At 46.3% G+C, this 12,043-nt stretch overlaps 1 protein-coding gene across 1 annotated transcript in view; it reads left to right on the top strand.

Moving 5' to 3' along the window:
* DNAH10 (dynein axonemal heavy chain 10) overlaps positions 1-12,043 on the top strand; it is a 114,919-nt gene that overhangs the window by 45,156 nt on the left and 57,720 nt on the right. Inside the window, exons 28-34 of the mRNA XM_033098368.1 lie at positions 927-1,049; positions 3,234-3,467; positions 5,160-5,383; positions 8,552-8,821; positions 8,959-9,142; positions 10,557-10,691; positions 11,312-11,464. Coding sequence (XP_032954259.1) covers positions 927-1,049; positions 3,234-3,467; positions 5,160-5,383; positions 8,552-8,821; positions 8,959-9,142; positions 10,557-10,691; positions 11,312-11,464 — 1,323 coding nt within the window. The remainder of the gene's footprint in view (positions 1-926; positions 1,050-3,233; positions 3,468-5,159; positions 5,384-8,551; positions 8,822-8,958; positions 9,143-10,556; positions 10,692-11,311; positions 11,465-12,043) is intronic.

The raw sequence follows: 12,043 nt of genomic DNA, 5'->3' as shown, positions 1-12,043 counted from the left end.
CTTACAACTGTTAGGTAGGAAACAGTACGGCTTTTTTTCTTTGTTAAAATTTTTTTAAATTGACACAAAATTTATATGCCATAAAATTAACCATTTTAAAGTGTACAACTCTAGTGGCATTTAGCACATCCACCAGGCTGTGGAGACACGTCCTCTATGTCTAGTTCGAGAACATTTTCATCACCTCAGAAGAAAATTCCATACCCATTAAAAGCAGTCACTCCCCACTCTTGCCTCATTGGAGCCTCTGGTAACCCCAGTACGTTTTCCGTGTCAATGCATTTGCCTGTTTTGGACATTTCTTATAAATGGAATCCTGCAGTATGTGTCCTTTTGTGACTGTCTCTTTTCACTCAGCATCATGTTTTCAGAATTCATCCATGTTGTAGCCAGTGTCAGCAGTTCATTCCTTTTTATGGCTGATTGATGTTCTTTTGTGTGGATGGAACACATTTTGTTCATCCTTCATCAGTTGGTGGACATTTGGGTTGTTTCCACCTTCTGGCTGTTGTGAATGGTGCTGCTGTGGGCGTCTGTGTGCAACTACTTTGAGTCCCTGTTTTTCTTCAGTTTCTTTAGGTCTGTACCTAGGAGTGGAATAGTGGGTCCCATGGTGACTTGGGTTGAGTTTTGCATGAGCTTCTGCATGGTCTGGGTCACGGGCTCCAACCTCTGCACACGACTAGAAGCTTCCTCCCTGTCCGGGGCGGTGTACAGTTTTCTTGTGCATTTGAGTGTGGCCGTGTGTTTTAAGATACTTAGTTATTCTTCCTCCATCACCCTGTATGTTTGGGAAGGAGCATATATGCTCACTCTGCTCTCTTGCCTGGGAAGTTCTTTGAGTTGATTCTGTCCCATGCGAGGGTGGAATTCTGCCACACACATCTCGGGGTGCCCATGCTGACTGTAATATTGTGCGTTCACAGATTTGGATGTTGGTTCAGAGAAAATGGATGTACCTGGAAAGCATTTTTATCGGTGGAGATATCAGATCACAACTTCCAGATGAGGCGAAGAAGTTTGACAACATTGATAGAGTATTCAAGAAGGCAAGTGACTGGCTTCCGTTTCAGTCCTCAAAGGAGGACAGTGATTTGAGATGCTATGTATTTGCTTGTAGTATTTTGTCTATTCATAGCTTCTCAGTTTTTTCTGTCGTTATATATGACCTTAATCTGTTCAGTAAAAATTTCTGTTTGCTCTTTAGCTGCTGGCATATGGCAGTTTTTAATATTTGTTTATGTCTATTATAAAAGTGATACTTGCTCTTTAAAAAACTTCGGGAAATGTAAAAGAGTAGCAAAGATGTATCTTCCATAGTTCTTTATAGTTCTGTCACCTGAACGTGGCCACTTTAATCTGTCATGTTTCTTCGATGTATATAGGTTTAAAAAACACAATTATAATGATATTTTGTATGGTCTTACAATTTTCTCTTGATATAGTGAGAACCATATTTCGTATTTATGAAACCATCTGAAAAAATATTTTGATGCCTTGATAGAATGTTCCCGTGAGTGGCTTGACACTAGTTTAGTTGATTATTGTGTAGTAACTAGACATCTTGTTTGAATTGGAGTTCTTTGCTTTCATCAATAATTTGCAGATTGTGCGTGACACTCTTTTCACACCTAGGATGAATATTTACGATAGATTGTCAGTAAGTGAATTGCCCATGAAATAATGTGCCCATTTTAAAGTCCTTTCCAGAAAGGACTGTGCCAGTTATCGCTGCTGCTGGTCATTAGTGGGGTGAGGATTTTAACCCAGCCCACCTGACCCCAAGGCCCAGGATATCTACTTAGCAATGCTGTTGTATTCTTTAGCTACAGGTGCTCAGTTCATATTTGGGTCTCCTTTATCCGTGAAAGTTTATAATTTCTTCTTATCCATTTGCATAAGCTCTTTTAAAAAAGAACACTTAACAACCCTAACCACAAATTCCTATTCATTAAAGAAGGATTTAGAAATTATAAAAAAGCAAAGCAAAAAAAAAGTAATATTGGTAATCCCACTCTCAAGATAACCATTTGAACAGTTTAGCATAGGTCTTTCCAGAATTTGTTTATTCCTATGTAGACATATAAATAGATAGATAGATAAATAAGTATTTTACAAAAATAGAGTCATTAAAAAAGCCAGTATGATTGTTCTTTTTTTTTAAACCGCAGTTACTTTTTTTTTTTTTCTAATTTTTTATTGGGGAAGGGGAACAGGACTTTATTGGGGAACAGTGTGTACTTCCGGGCCTGTTTTCCAAATCAAGTTGTCCTTTCAATCTTACTTGTGGAGGGTGCCGTTCAGCTTCAAGTTGTCCTTTCAGTCTTAGTTGTGTCGGGCACAGCTCAGCTCCAGGTCCAGTTGCTGTTGCTAGTTGCAGGGGGCACAGCCCACCATCCCTTGCGGGAGTTGAACCGGCAAGCTTGTGGCTGAGAGGATGCACTCCAACTAACTGAGCCATCCGGGAGCTCAGCAGCAGCTCAGCTCAAGGTGCCGTGTTCAATTTTAGTTGCAGGGGGCGGAGCCCACCATCCCTTGCAGGACTTGAGGAATTGAACTGGCAACCTTGTGGTTGAGAGCCTACTGGCCCATGTGGGAATCGAACCGGCCTTCGGAGTTAGGAGCATGGAGCTCCAACCGCCTGAGCCACCGGGCCGGCCCCTGATTGTTTTTTTTTAAAATTTCACATCTTTGCCCGGATTTCAATAAATAAACATCTAATCAAAGAAAATTGTCACAGCATGTGATCAACCCAGTTCCTTATTGTTGGACATTTAGCTGTTTCCTTTCCTTTCCTTTCCTTTCCTTTCCTTTCCTTTCCTTTCTTTTCCTTTCCTTTTTTCGCCGTTGTGAAGAGTGCTGCAGCGAATATTCTGGTCCATGCAGACTGCTCAAGGTGGAATTGCTGGCTTCACCCATTCAGCAAGTGTTGATTGAGGGCCTGCTAGGTGCCAGGCACTGTTGTAGGTGCGTGGGGCTTGTCAGTGAGTTTTATAAATGAGATAAAAGTCCCTCCCCAGAGCAGCTGACATTGGAAATAAGTAAATTATATATAGTATGTTAGAAGATGCTAAGGAAATGCTCATTTGAGCATTTAACAGCTTTTACCAGATTGGCCTCGCCAGAGTGGGAGTGTCACTTCTCTGTCGTGCCTGGCCCCGGCCAGTGCCTCTCGGGACAAGAGCGGCGCTCCCGCTTCCCTGGCTGACATCTCTCCTCCCGACCTTGTCCAGATCATGGGCGAGACCTTAAAAGACCCCGTGATCAAGAGATGCTGTGAGGCCCCAAACCGCCTCAGCGACTTGAAGCACATCAGTGAGGGCCTCGAGAAATGCCAGAAGAGCTTAAACGACTACTTAGATTCCAAGAGGAACGCCTTCCCCAGGTTCTTCTTCATTTCCGATGACGAGCTGCTCAGCATCCTGGGAAACAGCGACCCGCTCTGCGTCCAGGAGCACATGATCAAGGTTGGCCTGGGGCCTGGGGGGATGGGTGTGTGTGTGTGTGTGTGTGTGTGTCTGTGCGTGTGTGCCTGTGTGTGAGTGTGTGTGTCTGTGTGCCTGTGTGCCTGTGTGTGTGTCTGTGCATGTGTGTGCGTGTGTCTGTGTGTGTGCGCGTGCGTGTCTCTGTGTGTGTCTCTGTGTGTGTGTCTGTATGTGTATGTGTCTGTGTGTGTCTGCGTATGTGTGTGTGTGCATGTGTGTGCATGCGCGCGTGTCTCTGCACACATGCATGTGCATGTGCGTGTGCATGTGTGTGCATGAGTGTGTGCCTGTGTGTGTGTGCGTGTGCGTGTGTGTGTGTGTGTGTGTGTGTGTGTCTGTGCGTGTGTGCCTGTGTGTGAGTGTGTGTGTCTGTGTGCCTGTGTGCCTGTGTGTGTGTCTGTGCATGTGTGTGCGTGTGTCTGTGTGTGTGCGCGTGCGTGTCTCTGTGTGTGTCTCTGTGTGTGTGTCTGTATGTGTATGTGTCTGTGTGTGTCTGCGTATGTGTGTGTGTGCATGTGTGTGCATGCGCGCGTGTCTCTGCACACATGCATGTGCATGTGCGTGTGCATGTGTGTGCATGAGTGTGTGCCTGTGTGTGTGTGCGTGTGCGTGTGTGTGTGTGTGTGTGTGTGTGTCCCACGAGTGGAGGTGGGGACTGTCCTGGGCACGGTAGGATGTTGCGTAGCACCCTGGCCTCCACCCACAAGGCACCAGGAGCATCCTTCTTTTGTTGTGACAACCAGAAATGTCTTCAGATATTGCCCAGTGTCCCCTGGGGACAGAACCATCTGTGGCTTTGAACCGTGTTGATGAGTAATTCCTTTTTTCCAAGTAAACGAAACACTAGGATCAAGTGCTTTGCCTTCAATTAATGCTGATTTCCTTCTTAAAGTAAGAGTCATCGTTTTGATCGCACGCTTTCCTTTATCAAAGGGGAGGCTTGTATTCTGTTTTTACTTTTACAAACACTTAGAAAAATGTGCTCGAAGTACTTCATTTGCTGGTGGTTCCTTTTGCAAACCTCTGATTTTCTTCCTTAAAGCTCATTGCCTTTTCTTCCTCCTCTCTGATTTGCAGAGTGCTTTTCCTTATATACTGGCCTCTAAAAGACTCACTTTCCTGAATATTATTCTGATTAATAACCATGATGCTAGCCAACAAACGGCAAGGGTTTAATGAGGTGGCATTTCACACGTTTGATTTGACCCTTCCAGCCTCATCGTGTAAGGGCCGGAATTATGTTTGCTGCAGGCTGAGAGGAGAAGCAACTTGCCCTGGTTGCCCAGTTGGACACTGGGGAAGCTGGCCTGCAAGCTCGGGTCTCTGGTCCCTCAGCCCTGGGTCATTTCCTCCACGGCTGTCCCTCCTCTCCTCTGTCCAGCTGACCCCTCATCCAGATGCCTCTCCACAGCGGCACACACACTCCAATCACAAGTGTGAGGAGGGCCTCTCTCTTTTTCGTTCGTTCTTTTTAAATCCACCACAGACCTTTGCACAGTGCAGGACAAATGGAGAACCCAATGTGTGTTGTCCAGTGAACAGTGGGGTGAATGGACATCCACTTAGGGTGCATCCTGGCAGCTCTGATGTGTGACGAGCACCGCAGGCTGCTCCTTGGTTCCAGAACTCAGTGAAAGTATCACAGGGTAGCCTTTTCCGCTCTGTTTCCTGCAGATGTATGACAACGTAGCGGCGCTGAGGTTTCATGATGGGGACAGTGGAGAAAAACTGGTGTCCGCCATGATTTCGGCAGAAGGGGAGGTCATGGAGTTCCAGAAGATCATTCGGGCCGAGGGGCGTGTGGAGGACTGGATGACGGCAGTTTTGAAAGAAATGCGCAGAACTAACCGGCTGATCACCAAAGAGGCTATTTTTAGATACTGCGAAGACAGAAGCAGGTAAGGTCGTGAATGTGAACATGTGTTACTTCGTCACATTAATAGTCATGATGGATTCAGTTTAAGGGTAGGAGTAGATTGACTGACGTTCCAAATGGGATTTCCTTTCTTGTATTAATTAGCTGATATGTGTCTGCCCTTCCCAAAGTGTAGTCCTGTCCCGGCAGCATCAGGGCCCCTGGGAGCTTGTCAAAGGTGCAGATCCCTGGGTCCCACCCAACACTGCCCCTCCCAGTACTGGGGGTGGGGCCTAGGGGTCTGCGCTTTTCCGACAAGGGATTTCTGAGCACATTCAAGTGTGAGAACCTCGAACCTAGTGACCCAACAGAAACCTGGTGTTAGTAGGATTGATTCTGTCTATAGTTAATGAATCAAGTCGCTTCCAAAATACTGAATACATTTCAGTGTCTCAAAAACTCACTCCTTGAGTTTTGTGCCCTGAGAGCTTAGTTGCTGAGCCTAGGAGGGCTGGTTTAGTTGAACTGTGCAGTGGAACTCCAGTACACAGAGCGTCGGGACAACTTGTTCTGTTAGACGTAGGCGGGATTCCCAGGAAGGTTGGGATATATATTCGGCAGGGCCTTATGCAGACACAAAATCCTGACTATTAGGAGAACGCCATTCTCTTGATTTTCTACACTGCCTTTTTCATTTTGCAAACTGGAAATGTCCAAGTAAATACATTATTAGAACATAGCATAATAGTTGTATGACTATGAGCTTGCTCTTTCTTAGGTTCTGTAACACTTGTTGAGATCTTTATGTAATTACGTTGTGTAGCTATATTATTCAGTGGTGTGCTGGTAAACTGGCTCTCCGGAAAGGAAAAAAAAGCTTTGATTTAGAGTAATTTCTTTTTTCCAAATAAACAAAGCACTAAGGATCAAGTGCTTTCCTCCATACTTTCCCTTTAATTAATGCAGACTTCCTTCTTAAAGTAAGAAGGATGTGCCCATTTTCAGGGTGTAAATACTCCTACGATGCTGATTTCAAAGAGAAATAGAATATAGTCATGATAAGTGGTTTAGCAACCAGCTTGCAAAATTCCTGACTGTTTGACAGTTCGCCTTCGTGAGCTGATAGGAGGTGGCCCCAGTGTGTTATTGGCTGTATTCGTTCATTTAACTAACATTTATTGGGCCCTTGCTCTGGGCTAATCACTGTGCTAGACGATATTCAAAGCTGAATTAGATAGGAACCACTGCCCTCCAGAAACAGGGATCACTGAGCACTTCCAAGTCTCTGCAGTGCTCCCAAACCACACGGGAGCATTTTATACCTGTGCCAGTTTCACGCCTTGTTACTGCCACTCTGCCGGGGCGCTGCTGTGTGTCACAGTGTGCAGTTGGTGGGAGACAGCGCCGGGAATGCAGCCTGATTGACTGACAAGTGTCTGTGCTACCTCTTTCTTCACCCAGAGACCCCTCTACCTTAGCATGTGAACTTGTTGCCTCTAAGGAACTGGGGTGAGTCGTTGAAATAGGCACATTGGTCTATTTGAGCAGACATGTTTTGGCATCACTGAGAAGACAGGGCCAGGTGTGCGTAGCCCCAGGAAGCACCCAGTGTCCTGGGACTTACCAGACGGCGTTCATATCCACCTTAGCCCTGCCCTGCGTCACTTTATTTTCTCTTGTCATGTTTTTCTAGGTTTGTGGTCTTTTACAAGGCCCATCTTTGTTATTCATTTTAGTGCCTGCTTCTCCACCTTCATCACCTTTGTTATGTATCTTGTGTGTAGTGGTCATAACTATAAATACTATGTAGGTTTTAGATGCACCGCACAATTTTAAAACAAGATGGCAAAGCCTAATACTTCTCTTTTATTGTTTTAAATATTCTTTTAAATTTATTTTGCCATTAATTGTACATCATCAAAGTAATGACTAGTAACGCACAGTCACTTTTCCTGGGTTGGAAATTATAGCTCTGGGTCCGTTATTTTTTTAAGTATGGTTTAGAAAAAAAAATTTCCCTAGGTGTATTTAAAGATATTTAGAAATTAGTATCTCTGTAGAGAAGTCCAAGTGGCTAATAAACATGAAAAGAGGAGAGACTTCACTAGTTATCAGGGATCTGCAAATTACAGTAGAATGCAATATTGTTTTTTCACCTTTCAGATGGGCAAAAAAATCAAAAGAGTGATAAATAACAGTGCTGGAGAACATGTGGAGAGAAGGCTAGCACTGTGCATTGCTGGTGGGGGTATGGATTGCTGTAACTTTTTAAAGTATTTTGACCACTTTTATTAAAGCAAACCACCAGAAAAGTGCACTGTACTTTAGCCGGGTCGTCCTCCTATTGGGGTTCTGCCCTGTAACACTAACCAGCTCTGACTCATCAGGATGTATGTGGAGCAGGGTTTCTCCATCTCAGCACTATGGACAGCTGCAGCCAGATAGTTCTTCGCTGTGGGAGACTGTCCTGTGCATTGTAGGGTGTTTGGCGTCATCCCACACACTAGATGCCAACACCCCTTCCCTCAAAAGTGTCTCCAGACCTTGCCAAATGATGTAGACGGATGTTCATTACCGTACTTGTGTTGGCAAAAGGACTGGAAGCAACCTGACTAGACATCAGTAAAGCAGTGTTTGAGGGAATTGTGGTACTTCCATGGTCTAGGTGTTGTGCAGCTTTTACAAAGACTGAGTTAGACCCACAGCTATTGACCCAGAGGCATGTGCGTTAGATTCACCAAACGCGACAAGCAGGGTGCAGGGTGACTATTGCTGATGCCATGTGTGGAGAAACAACAGCGTAAACCCTCTTCCCCGTACCTGTGTGTGTAACTGACCAGGTTGCACGGGAACCGGAAATGCAGCGAGTGCGACTCAGGAAGCTATACCAGGAAACCCGGGCAGCGTTGTCAGAGTATTACATTTTTTTGTTGGAATTTAAAAAAATTTAAACATTTTTGTACTTTTGGAAGTCGGTAAAGACATTTTTAAAATGACCTAGCATCGTTCTACATGGTCATGCACCTGCACCTTTTTCATGCATGCTGGTTGACCTGGCATTTTACTGTCTCACCTGAAGAGTTTTACTGTCACTTGCTTACCTGAAGCTTTTACTTTGCCTGCCCTATTTCCGGATCAAAGACATAAATGCTCTAATGAGACTGTTTGCTGTACCTGGAAAAAGTCTCGTAAAGGTGTGCTTTTTCTTTAGAGTCGACTGGATGCTCATGTACCAAGGGATGGTGGTGCTGGCCGCCAGCCAGGTGTGGTGGACCTGGGAGGTGGAAGATGTGTTCCACAAAGTGCAGGAAGGGGAAAAGCAGGCCATGAAGAACTACGGCCGGAAAATGCACCAGCAGATTGATGAGCTGGTCATGCGCATCACCACGCCCTTAAGCAGAAACGACAGAAAGAAATACAACACTGTTCTCATCATCGACGTGCACGCCAGAGATATCGTGGATTCTTTCATAAGGGGCAGGTGAGGGCTTCCCAGGGCCGCGGCGTCTTTCTCATCCGTGGGCCTCTCTCACTGTTTCTCTTGCCTCCTTCGCGTCCACCTTCCCCTCCCCCACATCTGTCTCCCTCTTCACTCATCTCCCATGTCTCACCCTCCAGCATTCTTGAGGCCCAGGAGTTTGAATGGGAAAGTCAGCTGCGGTTTTACTGGGACCGAGAACCGGACCAACTGAACATCCGTCAGTGCACGGGGACCTTCAGCTATGGCTACGAGTACATGGGCCTGAACGGGAGATTGGTCATCACGCCCCTCACGGACCGGATTTACCTGACTCTGACGCAGGTGACTGGGGACGCTGCTCTCGTGGTTACCGTTTACCTCTGGTTATTTATGCGTTTTTCTCTAAGCATGACTGTGGTAGTGGCGATACTGTACTGGGTTGACCAGTGTCTCCCCCAAAATTCATGTCCACTCAGAACCTCAGAGTGTAACCTGCGAAATAAGGTCTTTGCAGAGTTCATTTGTTAAGGATTGGGATAAGAACATCTGGGATTAGGGCTCTAAATCCAGTGACTGGTGTCCTTGTAAGAAGAGGAGAGGACACAACGATGCAGGGAAGATGAGGCAAAGACAGGAAGGATTGGAGTGATATGTGAACACAAGCCAAGGAATGCTTGGAGCCATCAGAAGCGAAGAATGGTCCTTCCTAGAGCCTTTGGAGGGAGCGTAGTCCCGCCGTCACCTTGATTTCAGACTCCTGCCTTCCAGAACTGAAAGAGTACATTTCTGTTGTTTTAAGCCATGGTTTGTGGTAATTTGTCCTGGCAGCCTCAGCACATGAACGCCAGTAGTAAGGGGTATCATTGTTTACAAATCTGTAAAGGAGTTTCAATTTGGAACATGACGTAATTGCCTCCTTTTGAGATTAGGCTTTTGCAGGCGGCTCCTAAAACCACCCTCAGGTTCAATAATTTGCTCCAAGGACTCACAGAACTCAGTAATGTCATTATGGTCATGATTATGGTTTATTATAGCGAAAGGATGCAGAACAAAATTAGCAACAGGAAAAGGCACAGGACAGAGCCTGGGAGTGACAGGCGCAAGCTTCAGCTCCTGTCCCACCGCATTTGTTTCTTCTGGTGTCTCCGTGGGCAGCAGGCACAAAGCATCACCGCCAGCGAGGCTCACCCAAGCCTCGGTGTCCAGGGTTTTAGCTGAGGACTGGTCACGTACATCTGACCGACCTCCTGAATGGCTGCCCTTAGTCTCCGACTGATACCATGTGGCCCAAGGCCACCACCATCAGTCACATTGTGAGTCTGTCCTGCATGGCCCCAAGGTCCCCAGATAAACAAGGTCACTCTCCTAGGGCAGGGTGTTCCAAGGGCTTTGAGGTCAGCTGCTAGGCTCTGGAGACAAAGGGCCAGACCTTTCTTTGGCAAAGGTGACTCCTTTACAGCACAGGTGTGTCCAGTGAGCCTCAGCTCTGGGAACTGCCGGCGCACTGGCCTCTGGGTAGGCACAGCTTCCAGCATACTGGTCCCTGTGGAATGGCCAGGGTGGTGGGGGTGGTGGTGGTCAGTAGAGGTTAACGGAAACACAGAAATGCTAAACGTGGTGACTGGCAGAAAAGACGGGGTATGAACTTGTCCATTGCTGTATATTATGCTACGTTGTTGCGGTGCTAAACTGGGTAATGACACCTGTTTCTTTACATGAATCAGACAACGTATGATTTGCATTTGGCTTATAACAGGCACTGTCCATGTATCTGGGTGGGGCCCCTGCTGGCCCAGCAGGTACTGGCAAAACCGAGACCACCAAGGACCTGGCCAAAGCCCTGGGCTTGCTCTGTGTTGTAACCAACTGTGGCGAAGGCATGGATTACAAAGTAAGGCCTTGGCATCACTGGTGGCGGTCACTGGGCGGGGAGCTGAAAGTGGGACACCGCAGGAGGGCATTCATCTCATATGCTTCCATGCGATGACATGGGGACAGCTGGAAGAACAGAGGCGAAAACCTGTCAGCATCGCGGTCTCAGACCCGTGGCTGCTTTGTTAGCTGCACCTAGAGCAAGAGTCCCGAACTGAAGTGCCCACCAGTCAGGAGAGAGTGAGTCAGAACGGTGAGGCTGAGGCCAGCGGGAGAGCAGCACTCGCTCGTCTGAAGGGGGAGCACTGCTCAGGGTCAGCCCATTGTGGCCACTTAGGAAAGTGCGCCCAGTGTGGTTAGATTTTTCAACATCTCAAGGAAAGTCAGAAATCTTGTTTTCACAGTGAAATCCTTAATTAGTAAAATCCTGTGAATGGGAGCTGGCCCCTGAGGGGTCTTGTAAGTCTTGCTCGAAAGATCTACCAGTGGTGAGGCTGGATGGCTGCTTCTCTGCAAGTCGTATGATCGTTAGCTTTAAGTTAGGAGATCTCTCCGTCGGTGTGTCGTGTTGAAAGATGAAAATTGTGTTGCGTGTTGAAAGATGAAAATTGCCCTGTCCTGACATTTCTTCCGTTCCAGGCGGTCGGGAAGATTTTCTCTGGCCTTGCGCAGTGTGGGGCTTGGGGCTGCTTCGATGAGTTCAATCGCATTGATGCCTCTGTACTGTCAGTCATCTCATCTCAGATCCAGACCATCCGAAACGCCCTGATCCATCAGCTGTCCACTTTCCAGGTAAGCCCAGTGTCCCCAGGATGGATGCTTGCTGGATTACCTTTGCAACATCAGATGGTGGGCTCTTTCCAGACCTGGCTTCCCATAGGTGAAGATTTGCCGGTTTTTTGTTTTCACACTGAGATGGCCGGGTTTCCTAAAATTATTAGCATCTTTGATAACTAAGGACTTTAATAGTCCAAGGACCTCAAACAAATTCGAGACATATAACTAGTGGTTATAGATGGGTAGGCCAGTGTTCTCAAAGGAGTTGTGTGTAAGGCCCCTTCTAAAGGAAAAAAATATTCTTAGTGGCTTCCCAAGTTTGAGGAAAAATATGACTTAAAAGGTGATTACTACAGTCCATCAGAATGTTTCCAATAGAAATTCTCACAGGGAACAGTAATACCTGGTAATGTTAGGACATTAGAACGAGCAGGATTTTAAAGGTTGTTTTCACAATGAAAAAGCAAATTAAAAACTCTTTTGAGACTTCACTATTCTCTCCCCATCCAAGAGCACATTTGCAGACTCGACTTTAAGAAGTCTGTGTGAAGTTACATCAGATTCAGCTGGATCAGAATTTGGAGAAAAACGATC

Source organism: Rhinolophus ferrumequinum, chromosome 25 (assembly GCF_004115265.2).
Source record: "Rhinolophus ferrumequinum isolate MPI-CBG mRhiFer1 chromosome 25, mRhiFer1_v1.p, whole genome shotgun sequence".
Lineage (NCBI taxonomy): Eukaryota > Metazoa > Chordata > Mammalia > Chiroptera > Rhinolophidae > Rhinolophus > Rhinolophus ferrumequinum.
This window is presented reverse-complemented; position numbering and strand designations above follow the sequence as displayed.